At 48.1% G+C, this 26707-nt stretch overlaps 11 protein-coding genes across 11 annotated transcripts; 6 read left to right on the top strand and 5 right to left on the bottom strand.

The window, feature by feature from the left end:
* Positions 1-610: 610 nt before the first annotated feature.
* LY89DRAFT_600132 (uncharacterized protein) lies at positions 611-2220 on the top strand (the record flags this gene model as incomplete). The annotated part of the gene is made up of 4 exons (XM_018210138.1): positions 611-818; positions 876-1328; positions 1385-1475; positions 1524-2220. 4 exons carry the CDS (start codon positions 611-613, stop codon positions 2218-2220), a joined length of 1449 nt encoding a protein of 482 aa, XP_018062691.1.
* A 524-nt stretch (positions 2221-2744) lies between these two features.
* LY89DRAFT_659411 (uncharacterized protein) lies at positions 2745-3116 on the bottom strand (the record flags this gene model as incomplete). Its single annotated transcript, XM_018212515.1, has 2 exons — positions 3008-3116; positions 2745-2946 (listed from the first exon to the last, which is right to left on the bottom strand). The coding sequence occupies exons 1-2, from the start codon at positions 3088-3090 to the stop codon at positions 2745-2747; spliced, it is 285 nt and encodes a 94-aa protein (XP_018062692.1). The 5' UTR covers positions 3091-3116.
* Positions 3117-4680: 1564 nt separating this feature from the next.
* On the top strand, positions 4681-6493 carry LY89DRAFT_600161 (PLC-like phosphodiesterase; the record flags this gene model as incomplete). The annotated part of the gene is made up of 2 exons (XM_018210143.1): positions 4681-5771; positions 6319-6493. Coding segments are annotated over 2 exons (1266 nt in total), but the record flags the coding sequence as incomplete, so codon positions are not given.
* A 4881-nt stretch (positions 6494-11374) lies between these two features.
* On the bottom strand, positions 11375-12034 carry LY89DRAFT_677205 (uncharacterized protein; the record flags this gene model as incomplete). The annotated part of the gene is made up of 1 exon (XM_018213667.1): positions 11375-12034. One exon carries the CDS (start codon positions 12032-12034, stop codon positions 11375-11377), a length of 660 nt encoding a protein of 219 aa, XP_018062694.1.
* A 1527-nt stretch (positions 12035-13561) lies between these two features.
* LY89DRAFT_691192 (uncharacterized protein) lies at positions 13562-14278 on the top strand. Its single transcript, XM_018216250.1, has one exon. The coding sequence runs from the start codon at positions 13751-13753 to the stop codon at positions 14096-14098; it is 348 nt and encodes a 115-aa protein (XP_018062695.1). The 5' UTR covers positions 13562-13750; the 3' UTR covers positions 14099-14278.
* Positions 14279-15658: 1380 nt separating this feature from the next.
* Positions 15659-17119, bottom strand: LY89DRAFT_600163 (uncharacterized protein; the record flags this gene model as incomplete). Its single annotated transcript, XM_018210144.1, has 3 exons — positions 15659-15944; positions 15992-16470; positions 16517-17119. 3 exons carry the CDS (start codon positions 17117-17119, stop codon positions 15659-15661), a joined length of 1368 nt encoding a protein of 455 aa, XP_018062696.1.
* A 293-nt stretch (positions 17120-17412) lies between these two features.
* LY89DRAFT_789143 (uncharacterized protein) lies at positions 17413-19042 on the top strand. Its single transcript, XM_018223226.1, has 3 exons — positions 17413-17587; positions 17651-18510; positions 18562-19042. The coding sequence occupies exons 1-3, from the start codon at positions 17467-17469 to the stop codon at positions 18880-18882; spliced, it is 1302 nt and encodes a 433-aa protein (XP_018062697.1). The 5' UTR covers positions 17413-17466; the 3' UTR covers positions 18883-19042.
* An 834-nt stretch (positions 19043-19876) lies between these two features.
* Positions 19877-22537, top strand: LY89DRAFT_789144 (uncharacterized protein; the record flags this gene model as incomplete). Its single annotated transcript, XM_018223227.1, has 4 exons — positions 19877-20155; positions 20206-20288; positions 20338-20422; positions 20472-22537. Exons 1-4 carry the CDS (start codon positions 19993-19995, stop codon positions 22535-22537), a joined length of 2397 nt encoding a protein of 798 aa, XP_018062698.1. The 5' UTR covers positions 19877-19992.
* Positions 22538-22960: 423 nt separating this feature from the next.
* LY89DRAFT_742179 (uncharacterized protein) lies at positions 22961-23832 on the bottom strand (the record flags this gene model as incomplete). The annotated part of the gene is made up of 3 exons (XM_018220798.1): positions 22961-23116; positions 23170-23393; positions 23466-23832. 3 exons carry the CDS (start codon positions 23830-23832, stop codon positions 22961-22963), a joined length of 747 nt encoding a protein of 248 aa, XP_018062699.1.
* A 105-nt stretch (positions 23833-23937) lies between these two features.
* On the top strand, positions 23938-25627 carry LY89DRAFT_341474 (uncharacterized protein). Its single transcript, XM_018206861.1, has 2 exons — positions 23938-23967; positions 24143-25627. Exon 2 carries the CDS (start codon positions 24226-24228, stop codon positions 25588-25590), a length of 1365 nt encoding a protein of 454 aa, XP_018062700.1. The 5' UTR covers positions 23938-23967; positions 24143-24225; the 3' UTR covers positions 25591-25627.
* LY89DRAFT_341475 (uncharacterized protein) lies at positions 25628-26012 on the bottom strand. The gene has a single exon (XM_018206862.1). It carries the CDS (start codon positions 25863-25865, stop codon positions 25665-25667), a length of 201 nt encoding a protein of 66 aa, XP_018062701.1. The 5' UTR covers positions 25866-26012; the 3' UTR covers positions 25628-25664.
* Positions 26013-26707: the final 695 nt, after the last annotated feature.

The raw sequence follows: 26707 nt of genomic DNA on the forward strand, positions 1-26707 counted from the left end.
AGGCCAGGATGATTAAACGGTAACGACGCAATTCTCCAACCGAACCTCAGCAGAATAATGCTGACCTCAGCCCAACTCCAAGATAATTCAGCTCCCGCCCTCTCCTCCACAAACCACCAAAAACTCACACCCGCACATCACGAGCTCACTCTTGTGTTCCTCACCTTGCATCTCAGCTCCAGCCTCATTTCCGCCGATCGTGCGCCCTACCCAGTAATCTCCCGGTAACCTCAATGCTGTGTTGGCAATCTCGCCAATGGAGCAGGATTCGGAGCGCCCCGTTCGAAAGGTGAGCCCCGCACCTAAGCCCGGCCCGTACCAGATGTCTTACATTGGGTTGATCACTGCATCGTGCGTCTTTCGAATGGTTGTTGTTTCTAAGCTGCACATGCGTGAGTTGTCTTGTCTGTCTTAGTGGGAATTGATGGGTGGAAAGGAAGGAAGTTCGGGGTGTCATATGTGAGGGAGCTACCCTACCTCCCTTCTCTGCTAGCTCTTTTCCTGTCAATTAACAAACAAGCAGCAAGCAGGCAGGCAATCAATTGTTGAATTGTGCATTGTCATCGCCGCAAATCTTGTCAATTGAGATTTTTTCCACCTCGCAGTCACTATGCCGAAGAGAATTATCGTGTGCTGTGATGGGACGTGGCAAGCCTCGGATAATGGAACACCAGGCTACCCTTCCAATGTAGCCAAGCTCAGCCGAATGATCGCTCCCGTTGGAAAGACCGCCAGCGGAGAATCCATTGACCAAGTTGTATTCTACCAAGCCGGTGTCGCCAGTGGAGACGTAGGATTCTTCGAAAAGAGAATCCAAGGTAAGAACCCCTTCAAAATCTATCTTGATCTATTACTAAAGTGGCTCGAAAATCTAGGTGCTTTCGGTGATGGCCTCGAAGAACATATCATTGAAGCATACCATTTCATCGCCACGAACTGGTATCCAGGCGACGAAATCTGTGTCTTCGGTTTCTCTCGAGGCGCATACACCGCTCGAGCCTTAGCATGGACCGTAACACAAATGGGAATGCTCAAGCCTGTCGACTTGGAGCACTTCCCGTGGCTGTACAAGTATTTCAAAACGCATCATGACACTATTGTCTTTGGACCTGATAGCGAGAGCGATGAATTGAAAGAGTGGACGAAGAGCAAATTGAATGCCCAGGGCAAGCCATTGAGAGCTTTGAAGACCGCTCCAGCAAAGGTGAGCATCGAAGTTGTCGGAGTCTGGGATACGGTGGGAAGTTTGGGCCTTCCTGAGAGCATCTGGACCAAGATGTTCAATCTTAACAAGGGTCTCCAATTCTACAACACCGCACTTAATGGAAGTAGGTCAAGCATCCTAGATAAATCCAGTCGTGGGACACTGTTGACATAGGGACAGGTATCAAGCACGCTTTTCAGGCCCTTGCGCTCGATGAACATCGAGGAGCTTTCACTCCTACCTTGTGGTACTTGGAGCCTGACTTCAAAGGGTAGGTTCCTTCCTTAACCAACTCAATAAGGCGCTGACAGCTTCACAGCGAAGTCGATTTACGCCAATGTTGGTTCCCGGGATATCACTGTGATATCGGAGGAGGGTGGTACACTTCAGGAACTGCAGATCAACGCAACATTGATCAGCATTCATTGGCATGGATGTGCGACCAGATCGATGGTTTGGTGTCTTTCGATCTTGAAGCAGCCAGTCTTACCCTGCCAAAGATGGAGCCGAAGATACCGTGGTCTGCAGAAATGACAGCAGACCCAATTACCTCTTTCTACTCAACTGATATAGGTGGAGGCTCGCACCATCGAACACCCGGTTCCTATCACCACGGAGAGCTCACGAAGGAGGAACCCGACCCAGAAAAGGATAACAGCACCGTGGAGCGGATGCATCCGTGTGTCCAGTTGCGGATCGAGACTAAAGAATACAATTACTATCCAAGGTCGCTCGGTGCACGAAATCCCCTATTCGAAAGGAAGACTCCGAAGTGGACTTTCGTCGACAGATCAACCATCGGGGATGGTGCTAGATGGGTGAGACCCAAGGTTGAAGCCCAAAAGACCTGGTTTGGCTCATTTCCGTTGGAAAACTCAATTGAGATCAAGGAACACATTATCAAAGAGATCCCAGGGAAGAATAATTTCGAGATCAACTTGCTACCGGAGGAGGTGAAAGAAATGCTGATGCATAGAAATCGGAAAGAACTGGCGAATCCGACAAGGAAGTTTTGATTGAGGCTGGGGACTCTTCGAAAGCAGGTTTAATGAAGTTGGACTTGAGGATGCAAGCATGAATTTTAATACGTCGTTGGCGAAATGGATTCTTGGTGTTTGTACTTCTTAGCATGCTACAGCCTGCGCTTTCTCGCCGTAAAGCGACACAATATGAAGTAACTTCAGATTGAGAGTACAGCAATGCCAACTTGTATGCAATGCAAAACTGCGATGTGAAAGATGATATTTCGGCGTGCTATACCTTAGGGACTCGAGGACTACTCGTGATGTCGGAGTGAGGAAAATCCGACAATACGTAAGATGTGGTGTTCCAGCTACCACCGCGGTGTCCTCGTCGATTTTCTCCTATATAAAGTCTGCCAGAGGCTCTGTGTGAGGCTTCAAGTATGTTGTCCTTGTGCCGTGTTCAGGCTATGCTGGAGATTTTCTCGAAGAGTCCCGCCTGGTGGGTGCGAGGGCAGCGGCAACTCAGTTGATCTGATATGGATGAATTTCTTCTGCAGTGGTTCGAAATCAAGACTTCATTCTCCAATAACGTATGTACAGCCTTCTGAACCCATCCAGACTTCGTGGACTCGTCCTGCTTCTACATCCACTCGGTCGCCAACAGTATAAGTCTTCTTCTCGGGGGTCTCGCCCTTAGGAAAGGTAATGGTTAACTGGCCTTTGAGAATGAGGTGTGTTGTCAGGCCGCGGTGAGAGTGTGGACTGTAGTAGGCGTTCCTGTGGCAAATCGTCAGCCTGACTGCTTGCAAGGCTGCAGAGTATGACAAGGTTGACTTACGGTCCATCAGTCCAAGTAAAGACGTGGGGGAATCCCCACGAGCGAACTTCTTGTTCTGATGCTCGTTGTGATTTGGCTGCCATATTGGCCAGTACTGCGGTTGATTGTTGTAAATTGCTGGAGAAGAGTAAGAAAAGAGAGTAGAGAAAACATGACGGTCTTGATGTCCAGAAAGTCAATCAGCCAACGGCAAAATGTCGGGTCGGGCCTCCCCGCCGACTGCCCCGCGGTTCCAAGCTCTGGAAGCCCAACATGTGCCCGGAATGATTCAAGTGTTGTTTTGAACCTCCATCGCCCAACGAATATCCTCCTCTCCATTTTCTCTGCCGCCCGTATAGATTCTATATAATGGACGATATGCTCTCTCTTCTGTTGCTGGCAGATGAAACGGTCTCTGGAACCGAATCCGCCACGCTCAACCACCCAGAATTCCAGCCCCCAACACCAACGAGCTTGTCAGATTGCGGATAGCAGCTGAAAGCCTCGCCCTGCTGGCCCTGACTAACTCCAAGTGCAGACCGTCGCATTTCTCCTCTCGACCGTCTTCCCAGATTTCATGAGAAGCATCTGAACTGCTCTTCAAAAGCATTCGGCACTGCTCTTCCTCATGACTTTGGCCTCGAAGTTCGTGCGACGGTGAGTCCACTTTCCTGCACTGTACCAGCAATCCCCAGTCCAGCCTATCTCAGACGCCGATCAGCAGCTGCCTTGCAAACGGATTCAGTGTCAGCGAAACAGCATTCCTGTTTCTGCGTGGGGCGATGTATGTCACCAGTCACTAACATGGAATGCAATAGTCCTTTAAGACCGCTTCCTAGCACACGATGCCGGGCTTCACTCCTGCTGCCAAGCAGTTCTCCCTTCACAAACTTATGGCCATGTCGACCCTAATATCTCCTACACACCAGACACATGTGCGACCTCTCGTACAAGCAGGAGGAGGAGACGCTTCATCGGAAGTTCCATTGCATCAATTGTATCTAAGTAATGCGATCCAAGACCATGTGCGGAGAGTCTACGATGGTCTGCGGGGAACAGAGCCCACTTTGTCACGAGCCAAGTTTGAAGCATGGCTATCTACCACACAGGACCAACCCATTGGAGATCTCAGCCGAGAAGAATACAAGTTTGAGCAGTTCTTGGAGGCTATATACCACAGCGAGGGATTTGAGGCCGTGAAAGATGTCCACCCCAACGACAAAGACTTGACCAGACCTCTCAGCAACTACTTCATCAGTAGCAGTCACAATACGTACCTTTCGGGCAATCAACTTTCCTCCAAAAGTTCAACCGAAGCATACAAGAATGTCAGTATTTATACCAATCGCAGATTCTCAATTGCTAATAAGTCGCAGGTCTTAATTCGAGGATGTCGATGCATTGAGATTGATGTACACAATGGGGAGAGCCCAGATAGCAAGTCCGATAGTCTCTCCCCCTCAAGTTCATCGAGATCACCAGGACCAGCCCATAAGCCCGAACACAAACGACATCTTTCCGGCAGCACACTGTCAAGCCGAGCTGCCGCAGCCTTCGAGAAGGCCGAGGAAAAATATGACGCGGTGAAGGGCGCAATTGCACAAAAGGCTGGTCTTCGAAAACATCGCTCAAAGACGGACAGTGAGGATCGAGGGAGGAAAACCGATTCGTTGGAAGTTGGGAACTCTATCGAACGACAGGAGTCAGTACGGTCATTGATGAATGGAGAACCGCTTGTTTTACATGGGTGGACTTTGACAGCTCCAATTGGTTTCCGGGCTGTCTGCAAAACTATACGAGAGACTGGATTTGCAACAAGCAAATTGCCAATCATCGTGAGTCTGGAGGTACACGCAGATGCAGAGCAGCAGGAGGTCATGGTCGAAATCATGAAAGAAGAATGGAAGGGCCTGTTGGTAGAGATGCCAAACGAAGACTGCAATCCTGATGAAAGATTACCCCGACTCGGAGAACTGCTCAACAAGATTCTCGTCAAAGTCAAGAAAGCTCCCTCAGTGCCGTTGGACAAGCAGGAACTCACGCCATCAAGTTCTCTGGCACCAATTCCGACCAGAGACACTGATTCGATACATTCTGGATCGGAGGACGAACGAGGCAGTACTAGCGGCAAGAAGAAAGTGAAGATCTGTGAAAATTTAAGCAATTTGGGAGTTTACACTCACAGTGAACACTTCGTCAGCTTCGAAGCAAAATCGGCCAAGAAACCGCCACATATCTTCTCCATCGGCGAAAGCCAAATCCTAGACCTACATGATACGAGAAAAGACGAAATGTTCTCCCACAATCGCGATTTCTTCATGCGAGCTTACCCCGCAAGTTATCGGATCGATTCCTCAAATCTCGATCCATCCATTTTCTGGCGCAAAGGCGTGCAGATGGTCGCTCTCAACTGGCAAAATCTCGACATGGGCATGATGCTCAACGAAGGTATGTTTGCCGGTGAGCATGGATGGGTCTTGAAGCCGCCGGGCTACCGCAGCGACCATACAGAGCCAATCCAGTACAAGACGCTCGATCTCAAGATCACGATCTTTGGCGGTCAGCACCTTCCCATGCCTCCACACCAGACATTGAGCGGCTTCAATCCGTACATCAGATGCGAGCTGCATGTTGAGAAGGAACAAGAGAGCAGTAGCGAGACCGCCAAATCCAGGAAGCAGCAGACTGGCTACCAGAAAGGCGACCACCCAGATTTTGGTCCTGAAGGATGTGCACTAGTTTTTCCCACGATGAACAAGGTGGTGGAAGAGCTAAGCTTCGTGAGGTTAGTCTATGTTCCACAACATCTTACTTCTCTGCTCTCCGAATATCCCTGTTTGTAATGCCGTTGCACGGGCCTGGTAGGACGAGGATCTGTTCGCAAAGAAGACTTCTACGTACACATTCCTTGCGAACAATTTCCACGCCACTTTACTCTCCCCCCCCCCCTAATTACTTGTAATAGTGGGCCCCCTGGTCGTAGGGCTATTTTCTATGGGAGACCAGGGGGTCCACTATTACAAGTAATTAGGGGGGGGAGAGTATAGACCTTCTAGTTTTCACGCCACTTTGAGTTCAAAGTGCCGGATGTTACCGTTAACCCTTTGGCCTCAAACTCTGTTAATCTATTCCATGTTGCGCAAACCAAAGCGGCGTCCTTCAGTCTCCTTGAGATGTTTGCTCCCTGCAGCTCCCGAACATGGGCCAAGTCGCATCCCACTTTTTACCCGCTATGCATTTTCGTAGAACATATCAATATATCTCTGCAAGGTCACAAAACACAACATACTTTTCTCAAGGTTACATCCATCTCAACTGACTCCGAGTACCAGGTTCAAAATCGAAGACGCTCGATATGCAAAGGATAACCTTGCCGCATGGGCCTGCATCCGCCTTGATCGCTTGCAGCAGGGCTACAGATTCGTGTACCTCTTGGATGCAAAGGGCCAGGCGACCGCGGGCCTATTACTGGTCAAGGTCGAGAAGAAGACCGTGAGCTGGAAATAGCGAGGGAAGCCTACTGAGGTCATGCGGTGCTGCTAAAATTGATATTTGAATTATGGGTTCATGTTTGGGAATGAAAGAGCAAGAGAGAGGATTCGATACCCCTTTTCGAGACGGGCGTTAGGGATAGGGCCGTAGGATACACAACAAGCTAGCAGCATGGATGGACGGAGTTCTGATGAACAACATCTAGTTCTTAACGTGAATGAATATAATCGATCAATCGATCTCTTCTTGACCTCAAAGTGACAAAAGATAAATCATTTTCCCAATCTCACCATCATCCATCGGAGAGCGAACCCGTCCATCAAATTCCCTGCGAAGGTCAGCCACCAACCCACACCATCATCTTGGCAAGCAGGTGACGGCACGGACCGTACGACGGGCCTCCGCGCCACAGCATCTTCGATCTAAGATGCAATATTCCTTGAGATAGATGAGGATCGTCCCGAGACTCGGGATACGCAGTCTTGAATCTCAACAGATTTTTAGAATATCTGTACCTGTGCTGCTGAGAGCCCACGGACAGGAAAGAGCGGAAGCATAGAGGAATAGATGAACAGTGAGCAGGTAACTGCTTGCATGTGTGCATTCTGAGATCCAGTCGTTGTTGAGGAGGTTGATGCTGGCAGAGATGAGATGAGATGACCAGATCGATAGCTGTCCTGTGAAAATTTGATAGAAGGACAGAAAAAAGGAAAGAAAGAGGCGTCAGCCCAAATCCCAAGGCTCTGGCGCGCTTCATTTAGATGCATGCGCGAGGGTTCTCTCACGGGTAGCCGCGACGAAAGGAGCCGAAGACGGATCGAAGGTATTTTCTTCGCATGTTCATTCTCTGGCCTGAAGAATTATCAAAGCAGGTTCCCGTGCATCAACACTCGTGTTGGCAGAGGACATGAGATGCGCTGTCAACACTTCTTGCTTAGAAGTATAGAGCTGGAACGATAATGAAAATAAACACTGTGTACGGAAGGGCGCTGACCAAAAGTCCTTACCCGTACTCTGGAGTTGGACATACGTACAGACAACAATCAACAAAGTACATTGCACGACACTTGTTCATGGAAAATCAGCATTGCTTTGTGCCCCGGGTTCAGAAGTGATCTCTCAAATCACTTGATGTGAGAGATGGACTAGAATCATACAATAAACGAACGGAAAGATATGTAGGGGACCAACGCACAAACTGATATGGAGCGACCATCGACCCATAACACATACTCGGATAGAAGACTGTGATTGGGAGAAGTTGGTTCCTGGAAGAGGGATGGACAAGTACCTGCAGGCAGGTTGTGCCGTGAGGACAATTTGAGAAACTCATTCAATGTCGCATTGACTGCAATATACCAGGTACTCGGAAACAGCGTAGTATTGAGGTAGAACAAAGTCTAGAGCGCTCTAGGGTACCGAGGGAGTGGATTCCATGTAGGGTTAGTGCCCGTTGCTTCCAGTGGAGAAAATGGTGAATGCAGCCAGCCGCAAGCGAGCCCAGCCTAGGAATGTAGTGGCTGCAGCCTCTTGATGGTTGTCCGATGTGACACAATACTGCTTGTAGTGGAAAGAATCCATCTGAGCAGTTGAGCGGTGTGGGTTATATGCGCTGGCTGCAATGACCATGACCAGCCGACACCGGAGAACTTGTAGCACGAAAAAGAGCGAGAGTCCATAAGTGAGTACGTCTTTCCATATTGCTGTCTCACATGCTTGTCGTTGCACTGCCCGCCTAACTCTTGAGTGATTATGCAGAGGGACGATGATGCTGTAGGCTCACATAGAACAAGTATTTGGTCACGAGCGGGTTGACTTCAGCATGACGTTTCCAGTGAGCCGCTGTCACACATCATATCGTGGTCGTACTGCAGCCAAGGGTGCGCTTTGTTCCAGATTTGTGGTTCGGTTGAAGCCATGCCTGTTTCCTTGCGGGTTATCAAGCAGATCAGCGCGTGGATGGATTTTCCTTCGATCTCACTCACCAGGATTCGACTTGTATGTACCGGTACCGGTTTCTTGTCCGCTCGGGAAAGGATCTCAATTGCGGAGGCTCATAAAGTTGGTAAGTGCAAACTCTGGAACGACGGATTGTCGTCCCGCAGCCGGTCATGAGGTTGCGCGACAATGTAACCTGGATATCAGAAATGCTTTTTCTGTCAGAGCGCCATTGCTGCAGCAGAGGAACGCTTGCAAAATCCGAATCAAGTCAATCGGACGGATTTGATCCCTAATAGAGCCTGCCGTATGCATGCACCTAGGTGCCGCTTTGGATTCCTCGCCTCTCAAAGGATTCTCTGCCCTGTCTTGTCTCGACTCGATGGCCCCCACTAAGCGAGGTGATTGAAACCACATTCCGGCTTCTGGGCATTGGGTTGTGCTATTTTCGATGATCAGCAGAGCGTTTCAGAGGATACCGGCAAACGAAACCTTGACGTAAAAAATACTATAAAAAAACAGCCGGGATAGAGGAAAGTGGCGTGCTGAAAGTGGACTGATAACAAAGGACTTGGGAATGAGCTGTACAGCAAAGCTGAGCGATCAATCAAGCCAATTGCGAATAAAGTGACTTCTTGTTCGGGTGCAGAGTGGGGTTCGTCGTCGTCGTCTCCGCGCTCCTTTCCTTTTCATCTTGTCGGCATCCTGTCCTGTAAGTCCTGTCGGCTCGCAGCCTCTGTCATCCTTTCAGCATAGGAAATGTGATAGCTCAGGTTCCGAGGTCAGATTGTGGGCCCGCTAGCGCCTTGCTGCGTCCCAGTACCATGAATGTATTGGAGATCTGAGCATATTGTCCGTGCACCGCGCAGCTCAGGCACATGGATCCCAGCTGAGAAGAAATGTGATTCGAGGTCATGGGAAGCGTCCTTCCACCAAATGAAAGCCAATGAGATCATTTTTTGTCTTGATTTTCATGCTGATTGCTGAACTTTCACCATATTGGATCTGCCCTTGCCGTTTTGGCCGGTCGTAACTACTGTGTATCGTGCCAAATGAAAAGCACGTATAAAGAGACTATCTTGGCTCGAGTCCGTAGGTAGAGCGGTACCACCCAGAACCTTATGCGGCTCGCAGTTTTCGTTGTAACTTGTCTGATATGGGTGCCGCTTTTCGGTCTTCCGGCCACGCCCCGGCTGAAACAAACTGACGACACTTCTGCCAGTCGAAGACCTTTGTGGCGCAAGGTCAGAAGCAAGTACTCCCAACAGGTAGAGATATGATCAAAGCGCGCATGAGGTCAGCACCCCAGTCCTTGTAGACGGACATGAGTCCGTTATCAGAGCTGTGTGGCTCGAGACGAAGCATTGAGCAAAAGGAATAAAAGCCGGAACTTATTGTATTTCCCGTCGTTCCCGCGAGCGGTCTCTCTCCACACCGCATCTGAGATTACCAGACACTCTCGAGTCTGTCCGAAGCTGCTTCATTCCTCGCTACAATTGCTCAACCGGTATAGTTCATAGCTCCATTTCGTAGCTGGCCGAGATGGATTGTCCAATAGACTTTCTTCAGCGGCTCGCGACAAGTGGCTGTCCTGAATGGCTAATTTTCCGCGAGTGGTTGCCGTTAAGGCTTGTCTTACCTTACACAAAGCCCATGCCCAGATTGGAGTTGCCGATGCCAATCATCTCGTCGAGCAGAAAGGTGGGATCGTGCTAAATCTTTCTGACCTATCAGTCTCAGACCCTCCTTGCCGTCGATTCCCTGCCTTACGAACCTCCAAGCAAATGTTCCGCCCCAGTCACATCGGAATATCCTTGCAATGTACGAAGGCTGTTTGCGTCCGCGGTGCAGCACCTTTCCAGATAGACACCTTCTCGCTCCACTTCTGCGTCTCGGGTGAGTGAATGTGAGAAGTATTCAACCTCCCTCAAGGAATCCTAGACATCTTCTTTGACGTTCCGCCAAAGTATCTTGTGAACCTTCGGTCATCGTTTCACTTCGGGAACCTTCCTGGAAGCTTGTGCAGTGCTTGGGTGCCTGCTTTGCAGACGGCAAGGACCATGCGCCGTGTTCGATCTCAGAAGCTGATTGACGAGTAGAGATCCACAGGAATCAGCCGAGCACTTGTTTTGACGATCCGAAATTCGTGCAAAGCTAGCATTCGCAGGCTGAGAGTTCCGTCCCTCTCATCGAGTGCAACTCGACGGGCCAAAAAACTTATAAAGAGGTCTCGCCCCATCTCAGCAGTTCTAGCAAAACATCGAGCTTCATTCTTCTCAACTATTCCAAACGTCCTTGTTGCATTATCGATTCCAGACAAATCATCCTCGAAGTCAAGATCACTCGACAGTCATGACTTGTCAATCTAAATCTCAGAGCGTCCAAGGCCTTGAGAGTGTGCAACTGACACATTCTCGCAACACTGTACCCCTTGCTTTGGAGCCCAGTGTGAAATCCACTCCGGTCAGACCCCATTTGTTCTCGATTTTCCAAGCATGAACACTAACAGAGGCAGATGACGGGTGTGCGCTGTCCAACATGCGCTGGCAATGGACAAGAGGTCTGGGTTATTCCTGGAAGAACATGCTCCTATTGTGGCACGAACTGCTAAAGAAGAGGTAAGAAACCATAAACTCATTCTCTCAAGATACACAAATCAATAAATGACAACAATGGCAGATACGAGCAGAAACCTTCCAACACTCTCAATTTGGCGTCTGGGCAGATATGGTACTTGAAGCACTTGGAAAAAGACACGCAACACCCAAGAATAACGGCGTTCAAGAATGGAGTTATGGAAGTTTGACGTATCAATATGCAGTGGGCAAAGATTGCTGGCGATGAGGCGAGGGTGAACAGTTATCGTGGGGCTTTCTGCTTCCAAAAAAAAGTATTAATACAAAAGAATATAAATAGTCACTTCAACACATGCAACTTACCTTTCTGCTTCATCATTTCTCAATCTGAGGTCGCTCGTACTATACACTCATGCTGTGTTGCTTGCCATGCAACGTGGCAATAGGCGATGACCCGCTCCGTCTTTGACAACCACACAACGGCAACATCGTAGTCGGAGCGATGATAGAGACCTATCTGATGGTCATAAGATAGCGGGACGATGCTTGGTGGAAATCGGGATGCCAATATGGTCTGTATCAAAGCAGTCGCATCACCAAACAGGCTGGGTCTCTTTGGCTGCAAAATGATGCTCGGCAGAGAAAGGCAGTGGACACTTGCGAAGGAACTTGCTGGCGCCTTCGGCTTCTTATACCTTTGGTCAGGCCGAGATCCTGAGTCTGGCTGCGCCTGAGCGATTTGGGACGATTGGTGTCTTACCCACATGAAATTCGAGACGCCTTGGAACTGGGATCTGAGTTCAAGAGATCTCCCGCAGGAACGAATGGGGTTGGCGGAGCGTCGTTTGGCGACCCAATACTCACCATATCCTGTTCGGAGAGAGTCATTCGCAGTCGAGTGTGGTGGGACAACCACGATGCGGCAGGGGAGTGGCCGGACAAAGAACTGATAGCTCATAGTGTTTGACGGAGGACGGTCCGGAGGAAGCCTCGAGTAACACAAAGTGTACGCGAGCCCAATGGGATATTGGCCACGGTACATGGGAATGTGTTTTTCGAAACCCGAAAATCGGGGAGACGAGCAAGCGCATGATTGAATTTCTGGTAGCAATCAGTCATCGGTCTGCTATGGGGTTCGCAGTTTCATCCGGGGAAGCACAGTAGCACGAGAGGTTGTTGAGAAGAGTGCCAAAGTCATCATCTCCGTTCAGAGCAGTCAGCTGGTCGACGACGGACAGCCGCAGCAGTCTGTAATGAGAAAACAAAATGGAACGCAGGGCATGATGACATCTGTGGCGGATGAAAACAAAATATCGGGGTCTTCAGGGTCTTCAGGGTCTACCTTAGCTCAGGCACCAACAGAGAAAAAGCAAGACCATCAGGCTTTCTGAGCGGAGGTGGGAGTGCAAAGATTTCAACAATCAACAGACACGGTGCGAGTCTCAAGAAGGAGCATGTGTGGTGAAGATACAATATGAGATGAGGAAGAAAGAAAGGAGAAAGAAAATTGCAGAGCGAAGCTAAGTTGGTGAGCGTCGTCTCGGTTGGCAGGGTAATTAATAGGAAGGAGCGGTGGAAAATCATTTTTCCGAGTCTGTGCTCTAACTCCTCACTCAGTGCATCTCGAAATCTTTGAATTATATACTTCCCTCTTTCTATCGGACATTCTTTCTTAACAAATATAACAATGTCATCTCTGTACACCTACGCAAGTGCAACAACGTGCCGATTAACTGCGGATGGCTCCACATTCGAAGATCACCGAAATGTTAATTCAACGCAAGAATGTGTGGAATATTTGTATTCTCTCAGATCCCTTGAATCATTCAATCTTTCGGGGCCGCACGAGGTATAACCTTGTTCTCCGCTGCAAAGTCACGTTGGGCAAATCAAGTTGTTATGGCCTGCCTCATAGTTAGACTTGTGATGGCAGATCAGGTCCATTTGGTCGGCTCTTTCGTATTCCGTTCTTCTGCTTTTCGTTGGCTGCCAAGGCAGACTAAGTGGCCGAGTAATACATTACTTTGCAACGGCGTTGCCTTGCATTGTTCTTCTGAAGCATTAGAAATTCTGTGTGGACTGAATAGTCGGGAAAAAATAAACTCACAAAAACACGGGGCATGAGTTATGATCGGTCTATCAACACCTAGTGCCGTAAGACATCGATGAGGGAGTTATCATGGATCAATTTTCTTTGTTATATAGGGCAGGAAGAATAGACGAAGGTGGCGGGAAGGCCGTGTAAGATGATGCTTTTTGTTGTTATCTTTTCGCTCGAGCTTTTCATGGTCCTTGACTACATCTCCTATCTCAACCCTTTCTTCTTTCCTGCAGCTTAAAGACTTGGTGTATCATTAGAAGGAATGGGGGTTATAGTTATGTTGTAGACTAAATCATTCAACATAACGAATCCAGGAACTAAAATCGTTCAGAAACTGAAATACTGTGCGTTCAAGAACAGCAATCTGCATCTGCGAACGACATTTCCTCTTCAACGCAATAATAATATTGAGAGCATGAAGGATAGTCAATGTGTATCATAAATCTTCTTTACGTTTCCTGAGATTAAGTCTGAAACCCTCGGAATCTAGAAGAACAAATAATCACGTGTCAGCATTCGCCACCTCCGGTCGCATGACATCAACCGAGCCAAAATCCTGTATATGAAACTCCACTCCACCTCAACATTCCAGTTTCTTGTATTTCAACCAAAAACACAAATCACCCTCGAATAATACATCTCAATACAAACACCAAAATGCCATCCTACAGCTACTCATCATCGACCTCCTTCTCGTGGTCCGCTTCCTCAAACTCTGGCCAGACAGGACACGCATACCAGCAAACCAGATCATCGAATCCATCTGGTACGACCATTCATACACGAGCACAAAGGCTCGGTGAGCCCATTATTCAGGAGACGAGACGGTTTGATGCAGAAGGGAGGCAGATTTTGGAGGATGGGAGGACGCTTGGGCAACGGGGAAATGGGTGGGGAAATGTGGATCGGAGGATTGAGGATGTGAGTGACGATCAGAAGGAAAGGGATAGGGCTTATGAGGAGAGGATGGAGGATGAGTATGCTAAGAGAGAGGGTGGAGCCTAATGAGGAGGGATGGTGTATCAATCACGTGACACATGGCGGCGAGGGCGCGATCAGCGCAAAACGCGCAGATTGCGCAGGACGCGCTGGATGCGCTGGAATTGCAAAGTCAAGGAGACTGTCTGAGCTTCAGAATTTTGGTTTTGTAAGAGAACACAAGTTGAGATCTACAGCACATCTCTAACCCCCTTCGAGTCAAGATGACTTCAGTGTCACCTCTTATTTCCTTGCTTCTCTTTGATCGAGACAGCCTCGAAAGACATTTTCATTCATGTTCCAGGATTCAAAGTCTCACTCTGTTAGTTCTCAGAGATGTGTGTCACAGTCTATGAACACAGTAATAGGGAGACCTGTCAATCGACCTTCGCGAGGAGAAACAGACATATAGAATTGAAGATATATATTTGTCTTCTGCAAGTGGTCAATTTCACAATGATCAGGGTAACGGATTCGAAATGATAGCCAATGGCCAGGCAAGTCTTCCTTCTTTCCGCTAAAGACTACTTTCTCCAATGTCAGACTTCTTGGCTAGAATTCATTCCCCATATCATAATCGGAAAGGCACAAATTATTTCATTCTTCCGCTCCAGTAGCCGATTCTCCTCCTTTGCTCTCTTTGGTCATAAGCAAGCGAGCGAGCAAGCAAGCAAGAGGGGAACGAGCGAGCAAGAGAGGAGAACCGGCTATTAGGCGAGAGAGTCCAGATTCAGATTCACCCCTACTCTACTTCAGAACGGTTCAACATGGACCATGCACAATGTCACGCGTCCAGGCGGCATTCCCCCGAGGAAACGAAATGTCTGCAACGCCAGATTCTCTGATGTGTTAGGGGCTTTGGTGTTGAGGACTTTAGAGTACATGGTGACGTGCAGGGAAATTGACAGCGTTAATACATTGACAACACAGCACCGACCGAGATTACAAGAGGAAAAATACCCAGTGATATGAAGGAGATTGTTAGCTTGTTATTAGTTCATGGGATCTTCTACACCATGACCCCAAGCCCACTATCAGTGCCACCAACTCATCGAAGTCCAGATAGGTACTGCTCTGAAAAGATGTCTTTGTCTAAAGCGTTAGATCTTGTGCATCCGTTACTATTCAGAATAGGAGCTGTGACTCTGTGACACAGCCCCACATATTTTGTGGTTCAGAGGTCTGAGAAATGGCCCGCGGCCATTCGCCGCGGGCCGAAGCTTTGCGACGACGATGTGCAACAAACAATGTGGAAGCGAAGTCAGTCAAATGTGATAGATTGCATGGACACTATCTATGCCTTGAATCAGTATTGATGTTCGCTGCTTGCCATGGTTCAATTGCATCCGGTCCTCCACGGTGAAGCGCCGAAATTGTCTGCTACGCTGCCGAGCCAGCCTACCTCATGTTCGAGAGCTCTGCATCATAGTGATCATATCCATTCTGTATCAACTTTCTACCTTCAACTCCATCGCTGAAATGCATCGTAGATAACGGTTGTCCCTGTGCGGTCAAATGCTGCTTTGCTCAGCTTTGCCCGAGAATGCTCTGGTAATACAAAATGTGGGAATGAAGACATTTGACGGCTTAAGATCGCTTCTTCCCTTGTTTTGCGGTCATTTTTCTGAATGCCTCCATACCACCAGCTCCAATAGGTCTCATAGCAGGATCTAATCCTTTGGTTGGGTCGAATGTACTCTTTGGGGCCACAGTATAACTGGTGTTTGCTGTCTCCATTCTTGCTCTGTTGCTTCGAATGGGTTGTGCAAGGATGCGCTCCCTGTCAATGTCTCGCTGTGACATAGGTGCGCGCTGGGAAGAGGCAAGCTGAGAAGACTGAGTGGCGCCAGGTCGAATGGCAAGTTGAGCAGCTCTGTATACGGAATTAGTATAGTTAAACTCAAGGAATTAGTAACATACTGGTGATCAAACTCCTTCGTCATGACCCTACGCTTCTTGTAGTCATCGCTGCGCTTCAGAATGGGCCTCGACCATTCTCCCAGTAATTTCTCGGCAATTCTCTTGATACCAATTTCTGGCTTCTTGCTCTTGGTGTAGTACAAAACCACCTTGCCAATACCACTGCTAAGTAAAGCTTCCTTCTCAATTGGCAGCTTTACAAGGGCAGCAAACAGATCTCTCTGGATGTTGTACGCAGGAAGACTGCCATCGTTGAGGGGTTCGAGGAAGAACTTGACGGATTGAAGGAAGTTCGTGTCAGGATCGACGATGGAATGTTGAACGGTGTTTCGGTTGAGGAGAGCAACGACTTCGGGTAACATCTTGAGCTTGTGGATAGCTGGTTGACCTCGCTCGCGAGCTGTATTGTCTGCCTCACATGCTTGCTCCATTCGAATCTTGAGAGCAGCAATTTCATCATCGAAAGCTTCTTCGAGATCCTGTAATGATTAGAGACAGTCCAATGCAGTGGAGAATTAGACTTACCACTTCATCCTTCTTGCGTCTTCTCTTGTTTGGATTCTTCAGAGCAGCATCCATCGCCCTATCAAGGGCTCGACGTCTCTTCTCCTCTGCTGTGAGATTGTCCTCGTTCTCGGGCGTCTTCTCCTTTCTCTCCCTGGCCTTCTCGCGGTCCTTCCTCTCTCCTCCGTCACTTCTCGAGCTCTTGGACTTCTTTGCCCTCTTTCCATCAAGCACTTCTCCATCTGGGTCTTCATCGTCATCACGACGTGCTCGTTTCTTCTTCTCGCGTTTACCCTCCTTGGGCTTGTTGTCCTTGTCTGTACGCTTCCGCTTTCCTGCCTTCAGTGTGCGAGCAATATCCTCATCGATGCCGACTGTTGGACGATCCTCCAAGGCGACAGTTGTAGGGTCGAATTCTGCGAATTCAGCTTCGTCGACTTCAGAGAGTTCAGACTCGTTATCGGACAGATCATCTTCTTTGTCATTGTCTGCATCATCCATATCGAGGTCAGGATTCGCAGCTGGAGGCGGAGGAGTATCTCGCTCTTCTGAGCCAGGTCGATCTACATCGCCCGCATCGTGGACGTTTTCAGGCACAGGTGATCCGCCATCGGAATCCGACATATTGTAGATTGTTCTAAGGCTGCAGCTGGCGCAGCTCGAGGGCTGGTTGGGTGATGCGAAAACAATACTGCAAGATTAATCGAGGGTATAGCAGATTATTCTGAGCCGAGAGGAGACGTTGCGGGAACCAAGTTGTTCTGTTGTAGAGGTCGTTCTGGAAGGAGGTTGAATCTACCTTTTTGTGCTGGCAGAATGAAGACGAATTGAAGATCGGCGAGGCGCCGGTTTCGCGACTAGCGCCAAACCTTAAATTCGAGGCGGCGTGTTGTTTTGTTTACTTGGAACTGACGAAAGATTTCCCCATAGCTTTGCAATTTGCTACCTCACCCCTCGAGAAAGTCCCAAACATGTTCAGAGATAATCAGAAACGGTCAACTGAAAGTCCCATGGATTGGGAATGGCAAACTCAAGGTCCTGCTGATCCCAAAAGTCCATTTCCCCAGTTCAAGCCCCAAGAAGGACAGAAAGGTACGTTCAAGTCCTCGATATCCATACTTCGAAAGTGACAACCTAACATCTAACGCCAAGTAGTTGGTTTTGAGTCCCCTCCGCCCAAGAGTTCTTTCATCGCAGCATCTTCTACGCCGGCTCCCCAATTTCGCAATCCCTCCTTCACAACGCCTCGAAAGGCCTTCGATCAGGAACTCTTTTCAGAAGTGTCTGGCGCAGAAACTTCTCCCGCGGACAACGCAGACGCAGAAGACACACCAGACTTGCCAAAGCAGATACAAACGATGACGGTGTCAAGTGGCACAGTGCGGCAACCTCTTTTCCAAAAGTACGGTGCTGGATTCCTAGGAAGTAGTCCTGGCCGAGCAGAACAACGGCGTGGCAAATATGCGAATGCCATCGTTAACAAAGTACGAAAGCGAAAGCGAATCGATAGAGATTACGCCTTGGTCCGGGGACAGAGAGATGTTTCAGAGTCGGATTCTGAAGATGGAGACTCGAGACCACAAAGCCGGAAGGGAAAACACGGAAAGCAGGAACCACAGCCTGGTTATTGGGCCTCGGTCTTCAACTACATCGAGTCGCATCCCAATCTGCCAAATGTATTGTCCTTCTATGCACAACTGGGAGTCAACATGTTCATCGCCGGTCTTACCATCTTTGGAATATATACATTCTGGATGACGGTTCGTGCAGATGTTGACAAAGCATCAGAGAACGAACGAGCTCTTGTTATGACAGAGATTGCAGCTTGTTATACTCAATTCGTCGATAATGGATGTGGCAGTGATCGAAGAGTGCCAGCTCTGAAGACCGTGTGCGAGAATTGGGAGCACTGTATGAACAGAGATCCAGATAGCATCGGCCGAGCACGAGTTAGCGCGCATACATTTGCACAGATCTTTAATAGCTTCATTGAGCCTATCAGCTACAAGGCCATGGTAAGTTCTTGTCTCTTCTGTACCTGCCACTCTCCACTGACATCTCACCAGATCTTTGTGATCCTCATCGTCACCGTGTGTATTTTGGTCAACAATCTCGCATTTGGCATGTTCAGGTCTAAAGCTTCGCATATGCATCAACCTCAGCCCTTTTTTCCGCCTCCACCTCGGAACTTTCAGTGGGGAGCCCCGCCGCAGACGCCACATTATGAACCGCAAACTCCCCAAAGAAGTCTGGCATATGATGCTTATGGTGGCCAAACGTACCAGGCTATCATGCCAAGCCAAACCCCAGGCCAGAGAAGCCCAAGCAAGGGCAGTCGAAGTCCTAGCAAAGGATGCAGGAGTCCTAGTAAAGGAGACAGATATTGATCATAATTTGTATTGGTATTCGTTTGATAGCAAATTGTGGATATTCGGCGCATCGGGAATTATTCATTGGGAGGAAACTGTACCAAGGTCTATGGAGTTGGCGGTACAATGCAATTGAAAAACGTCACAGCCCAAACATCACTCATGTCTTGGAAGCCCGTTGGGAGAACTTACCGACCATGAATACGCCCGAAATTCCACTAGCACATTGACTGATTTACTACCGAGGTTTTCTATCTTCGAGACCATCATTTCCTCGTGTTTTCAGTCTTGTGCGGTCTACCTTAAGAATGACAACAGCAAGTGCTTCAACTGCATAAACAAGCAGCAGCAGGTAACATCCTTTTCGACCAGTCTTGCAATCGATGTCTTCGCTTGCTTTCATCCGAATTGTTTAAAAGTCCCAACTTTCTCGATCTTTGTGCGACTATTTTGTCTTAAGTTAGTTGCTTGCTGTTGACATCTTTACATGGGAGTCCTCAAACATTATGTTTTAATTCCAGAATCCATGCCACTACTTGCTACGACAAAGAGATTGGAGGGCCTTCTGTATTCTTCGGTTCTTCTAAAGCAGATGTGATCGTATTACTGGAAGAGCAAAGAGCATTTGGTGCGGATTTGATGATGGAGCGGATGAAATTTCCTGCATTCCCGAAGTACGAATGATCCCTTTCCGTCTTCAATTTTTCAAAGTTTTACAGCATGCAAGAAGAGAAATTTGGATAGGTGTGGTTTAGTGTTGCTTCCCTCGTATTAGCTCAAATACCATGACAGAATGTACTATGTCAATACTTCCAGAATTCGATTCAAAAATCTCGCTTGGCTAGGAGCACAACGTTGCTTCAGGGCTCTACCAGTTAGTGCCATGTACTGAGTTTTGGCAATTTCCATGCGTCTCGGTACAATGAAGCCCGGGTTCCGGACGGAATAATTTCGAACCCCGCAGTCCATTTGGCTCCAAGAAGATCGTCATCCCAAACTTTTAGTAACATAAGAGTTCGTTTGCTTTTGTCATATTGCATGCGGGGTCGATGAATACCTAAGTAATTAGTCTTCCTTTGGATGGGGAAGCCTAATGGCCCATATCCCCAAGATTGATGCTCCGAGGCAATGCCATCCGTTTCTCAGCTCATTATGAAAATTCTACAATACTTGTTTCCGTTGTGCTTGGTTCTATTGCAAGTGCAAAGCAGAGCCATATGGTCTAGTCAACCTGCATTATGGAGCGACATTATCAGACAAGCATACCCCATTGGAAATGGCCGTCTGGGAGGTCGGTTGACGCCAAGTTGATACTCAGACCCATTTATTGATCTCGTCTAGCAATGCCATTTGGTCCTCCTGGAGATGAGTCGCTTGTTTTGAATATAGATTCACTTTGGTCAGGTGGGCCTTTCGAGAACTCGGTCAGTACTCGCTCGAAATTATATCGCATCTTTACTCACTATGTAATAGTCGTATACTGGAGGAAATCCTACTGACGAGAAGTCACAATACCTGCCTGGAATTCGCCAATGGATCTTTCAGAATGGCACAGGAAGTAAGTATATGACCTAATGTATAGCTGTACTACTTACACTAGATCATAGACGTCTCAGAATTACTCGGAAATGAAGATAATTATGGTTCTTACCAAGTTTACGCAAACTTGTCTATTACCATTGATAGTATAGTAGCCGGCAGTAATTATCGCAGATCTCTCGATTTCGAGACTGGGCTTCATGTCACAAGCTACACTGCGAACGATGGTAACAACTACACATCAACGGTATATTGTTCATACCCAAATGAGGTTTGCGTTTATCACTTGTCTTCCAGTGCAGCATTGCCAGAAGTGACGATCACCTTGGAGAATCAACTGGTAGATTCATCACTTATCAACATGACCTGTGGAAACCAGTATGCCCGACTGTCCGGTGTCACGCAGCTTGGAGCACCAACTGGTATGAAATTTGATGGTATGGCTCGCCTCTACACGAGGACTGGAACGGCAGTGTGCGACGATGCCTCTGGGGCTTTGACCATTCCAGCTAATTCTCACATCCGAGAGTTCACGCTTGTGATTGGAGCTGGGACAAACTACGACCAGACGAAAGGCAATGTAGAAAACAACTTCTCGTTCAAAGGAGAGGATCCTGCTACATACGTGGAAACGGTCACTGCTGACGCTGTTGCACAAAAGGAGGGCGATCTAAGAGCAGCACATACAGCAGATTATCAGAATCTGATGAGCCAGTTCACTTTGGGTCTTCCGGACATTGCTGGCTCTGCCGATCTAGAGCTTTCAGAAATGCTAGACCGCTACGCAGGAACCGACAGCAGTGATCCATATCTCGAGTCTCTTCTCTTTACCCTTGGGCGCCATCTTTTCATCTCATCTGAACGTGAAAATAGTCTACCAACCAATCTCGCAGGCCGTTGGAGCGAGACAGTGACAGCAGCTTGGAGCGCAGACTATCATTCTAACATCAATTTCCAAATGAATCATTGGGGCGTCGACCAGACCGGTCTTGGAGATCTTCAAGGAGCATCTTGGAACTACATACAAGATACTTGGGTTCCTCGGGGTACGGAGACTGCTCAGCTGTTATATGGAGCTCCAGGATGGGTAGCTCATGATGAGATGAATATCTTCGGTCATACTGGGATGAAAGACACTGCACAGTGGGCCAACTACCCCGCCAGTGCAGCTTGGATGATGCAGCATGTTTATGACCACTTTAGTTATTCGCAGAACGCTACTTGGTTTGCTGCTCAAGGCTACCCGTTGATGAAGGGCATTGCCGACTTCTGGTTGTCTCAACTTCAACCCGACACTTACTTCAACGATGGGACAGTGGTAGTGAATCCATGCAACAGTCCAGAACATGGACCTACCACATTTGCATGCACACATTACCAGCAACTTCTTCCCCAGCTCTTCACCAACATTCTCTCTTCCATCTCTTTAATACCAGACCTCGAACCAGACACAAAGTTCATTGCCAACCTTACCCAATCTCTCTCAATCTTAGACAAAGGACTGCACATCGGCTCCTTCAACGAGATCAAAGAATGGAAAATCCCCGACTCCCTAGGCTACGATTTCCCCAACGACACGCACCGTCACCTCTCACACCTCGTTGGCTGGTACCCTGGCTACAGCATCTCCTCATTTCTATCCGGCTACACAAACACCACCATCCAATCCGCGGTTCGCACATCTCTCATCTCCCGCGGCAACGGCACTGGACCCGACGCCGATGCGGGCTGGGAGAAAGTCTGGCGGTCAGCCTGCTGGGCTCTTCTAAACGACTCTCAAATGGCATATGGAGAACTTCACTATGCTATTGAAAGGAATTTTGCGGATAATGGATTGAGTATGTATTCAGCGCATAATCCGCCGTTCCAGATTGATGCGAATTTTGGAATAGTGGGGGCGGTGTTGGCGATGCTTGTTGTGGATTTGCCGGGTAGAGAGGTCGTTCTTGGGCCCGCGATTCCGAAGGTGTGGGGTGGAGGAAGTGTGAGGGGGTTGAGGATTAGAGGCGGAGGTATGGTAGATTTTGACTGGGATGAAGGAGGTGTGGCGAGGAGTGCTAAAGTTGTGGGGAGAGATGAGGGGAAGGGTTTGAGAGCTGTGAATGTGGAGGGAGGGGTATTGCTAAATGTTTGAGCAGATGCTCGATTGAAAAATGGGAAAAGCCTGATCATCGATTTGGAAAGGAGGTCAAAAAGGATAATACATAATCTGGGAATGTCTGTCGCAATGTTCGAAACTATCTGACCCATCCCATGCCCCACACCCCTTTCATTTTCCCCCAAATGTCTAAGGCATTTCAATCTCTGACAGCCGGTACCACAAGCTGAAGGCGTGGAAGTGATGATATGTCACTGACTAGCTTCCGGACAAATTGCCACTGCTAACAAATACAACCAGGACAGCGGCATATCTGATTAGAATTAGCCATATCCACGTCGGAAACGAACAGAGGTTGGGCTACTCACGCTGCAGTTGCCCCAAATACCTCGACTCGTCTAGCGTTTGTCATGACACTGATACTCAACGAAAATACTGCGGTAAAAGCATAAATCATGATCAATTTAATCCAAGGAGTATGAACGAAATAGAAACAGTGATAGAGCCTAGGAGGAGTATGGCCGCTACCACAACGCTGATAATGTTGACTGTCAGGGTTATCGAGCGCTCCTGGAATCTCCCAATCAGGTTGATGCCGTCTCGAGAAACTTCTCTCTTGTCTAGAGTTAGTCCCTAGCCCTGTGTAGTTATGGGATAGAACATCTTACCTTCACTGGCCAGATGTTTCTAAGCATCTTTGATAGCAAGACCACGTCGTCTAACGGTTTGATGACTGCGAGGCCATCCTCTTTATCGAGATAATCCCTTGCTAGACCACCAAGAATGGGTCTTATTTTCGTGCCGTCGGGTCTTCGAGTGGTTCCCCCATCGACCCAGCTTCTCAAAGCTTTCAAAGCTCTATTGCTTGGGCGAACTAAGTTAGCACTTCGGACTGCAACATCAAAGCTTCGTCTAGAAAACGAATCAACTCATGCAACAATGACTATCCAAAAGATCTGCTCACGGTATTCTTTTACAGTTTCCCTCAGTCTTTCGATCAAAATTTTGTAATTTTGGACATCAGGATTCGGATCTTTTTCTGCGCTCATCCTCACAAGAGTTTCCCAGGTCCTAGCAGCGTCTTTCAAGTCCATGCGAGCATCCAGCCTAGCTACTTTCATATCAAAAGCCTCAAGCTGACGTCTCAGATCGAGCATCTCGCATTGCAGGTAAAGCAAGTTTCTGGCACTTAAATCGTCGAATTTTTGAAATACAAAAGATTCGCTGTCAGCTTCAAGTGCCATCCACGATGCTAAAGCACCAAATCCATCTTGGACTTTACAGTTTGGGTTCATGACGGGTGGGTTCTCGATGTCTCTTTTGCCGAACATAGCGCAATCCTATTGGGGAGGGACTGTAAGCAATTCAGCAATGTACTCTTTTATTTTTCCATTGATACGGAAAACAACGAGTAACGAAAACTCAAAATCTTAAAGGGGTTATTTAAACGCCGACGTACCGAAAATGTAAGCAAATCAGTTACCACAATCATCCCATGCCGCTGTGTAACCTTCACAGCCTCATCCCACTTGCTTGATTTTCTGGTCTGATTTTCTTCCAAACTCTTCCATTTCTCTCCTGCACTAGTTCGAAGCCTCGGCCTCCATTGATTCATGCTGCTGAGACAGTGGGATATATAAGTGAGCTTGCTAGCTACCGAGAGAACGCGCTGAACACAACTCGCCATTCTCAATCTCAATATTCAACAATTGAGCGGAGATATCATGAGGCTACAAAACCAAGCTGACGACACTATCGGGGAAGGAGAGTATGCCGTCGACATCGGTGTCTTCTCACACCTCCAAAACGAGCTTCCCCCTCATGACTACGACTGCGAGCCGCATCGGCGCTTTTTCAAAATCGATGATGAACAACTCGTTCACGAGTTCGACTGTCAAAAACTCCTCTCCGAGTACTTGTTCAAGCGGGATGTTATCGCCGACGAATTCAAGAATGCTGGCCCAATACAAAGCTTGGCACTACAACAGCTAGGGCTGAATGGAGGGTTTGATGGACTGAAACAGTACTTCTTCAACGAAAAGAAGAGGTTGGGCGCGCGCGGATATTGGAAGTTCCCGGAATGGGACATGATTGAGCAGGACTTGAAGATATTACATCGGCAGAACATAGAGGCTAAGAAAGTAGCACCAGGCAAAAGTTATACCTACGTAAGTAGTTGGGATGATGAGCCGTCTAGCCTGTCCTTGTATCGGCGGTGTATGGAGCCCTCGAACGCAGGTACGGACTCAAACCAGGGCTCAGCACTGCACAAATGCCCCTTTGGCTTTTCTGGGGCCAAAACCTATGAGGTACCTGGCAAGGTAAACGGAATTCCAACAAGGGCAGCGCCTGATACCGGAGCTGATGGCTGTTTTGCTTCCGAAGCTTTCGTCAATTCTTTGGGCTTGGCACCCGAACCAGGCACTGAGAAGGAAATCATGAATGGATCTGGAAAGTCAATCAGCTCTCTTGGGACCACTTCTCTCACCTGGACATTTGCTGGAGAAACCGAACCCCATGTCCTCAACTGCTCGAATTTACGTGAATGTGTTCACAGTTTCGCTCTTGGCAACGATTTCTTGAAGAAGACAAAGACGTTGACAACATTCAAGCAAAGAATTGTGACTGTGGCACGCAATATCCCAAAGAGACTAGGCTTTCATCTTGCAGGCAACGAAAAGGCACGTCTATGGGGCTTTTTCAACGACGAGCTGGTGGCAGCTGTCCCAGACACTGGCTCAGACCTTTCGTTGATCTCGGAAAGTTATTGTCAGGCACGCGGTCTGAAAGTAGACAAAGGAAAGGCCCATAGCCTTGAGGTAGAGTTTGTCGATGGTTCGACAAGCTTCACAAGCGGAGTTGTGAGAGGAGTTGACTGGACGTTTGGAACCTCGGGAGAGTCAATACAATGCGATTTCTACGTCCTGAAAGGTCTCCCCGTCAACATTGTTCTCAGCAATGGATTTCTGTTCGATCTGGATGTCTTCTCCCGGTTCGAGGAGGACTTCGACGTCGAGACCCACACTGACCTACCGGCCCTGTTCGTGATGCGATTGATCATAGCACATCGCCCTGAACTAGAAGGGTAACTTTTGGACCCAGCAAGAAGAGTACATGAAAGCGTGTAAGTATCAGACTCTTGTGCAAGAAAGTTGACTAACATTCATCTCAAGTAAATTCGTCTGGGCCCTTCACTCAAATGATGATCGACCTCGAATCCGTTCGCCGAGACGAGGTTCGAAATATTGTTGGAACACTCCCTCAAGATGCTCAAGACGAAGTTACAAGAGCTGAGAAGCAGATGGAAGACAAGTGGGATGAGAAGAGAGCACAGAATTACGCCAATTTCGTCCCTCAAGACCATGGTGAACAGCAAGAACAGCTACAAAGTGGAAATACCCAACATCGCCACTGGCGACGTCGTCGTTAGGTTGACAGAGAATCGAGGGTTGTTGGAGTTGGGTTCCCCAAAATTAGACATGAGTACATTGCTGCACAACATTTACGGAATAGAGGAGTAGGTTGTGATTTGATTTTTTGGAAGCGATCATGGCTATTTTTTTATTCAACAAAGGATCGGTTTGCTTTTGTCATCAGGAGTCATTGAAAACATCTGAGGGAGCAAAGTTGGGATTTCTACCTAGGTATTAGACTGTACATGGATCTCTTTGATCTTTTGCATAGGCATTGTGTAATGAACACCGGGGAAGACAGATTTGAGGAAGAGGACAACCAATTCGTAACAAATTTCATGCCAACAGCTGCATTCATCTGGATACAAGTAATGGAATATCGTGAGTTGCAACCAAATAGGCAACTAAAGAAGTACGGTGAAGTTAGAAAGAGCAAGCAAATGGAATCACATGAAACTGACGAGAAAGCTGACGAGTACCTAGGTAGTGGCAAAAGAGGAAGAAGCATGCACGCGATCAGATTATTGCAACCAACATGAAGTAACCTTTTACACAAACAACCAGATCCAGGTTTACCAGTACGCTATTTGAAATGCCGCTGATTGGGAGGGTCCTCAGAATGTCATAAGTTCGCAGCGTACTTGCACGAAGTAAGATATGGCGAAGTGTGGTGAATTATGTTGGAGCTTTGTGATGGGAAAGTAAGCTCGATCCTACGACAACATCCCACCTGCTCGCGAGCATTTGGGATATCTAAGCCTCCGGGAGTATGGATACCAGGAGGGTAATCAGA

Source organism: Mollisia scopiformis (genome assembly GCF_001500285.1).
Source record: "Mollisia scopiformis unplaced genomic scaffold LY89scaffold_33, whole genome shotgun sequence".
NCBI lineage: Eukaryota > Fungi > Ascomycota > Leotiomycetes > Helotiales > Mollisiaceae > Mollisia > Mollisia scopiformis.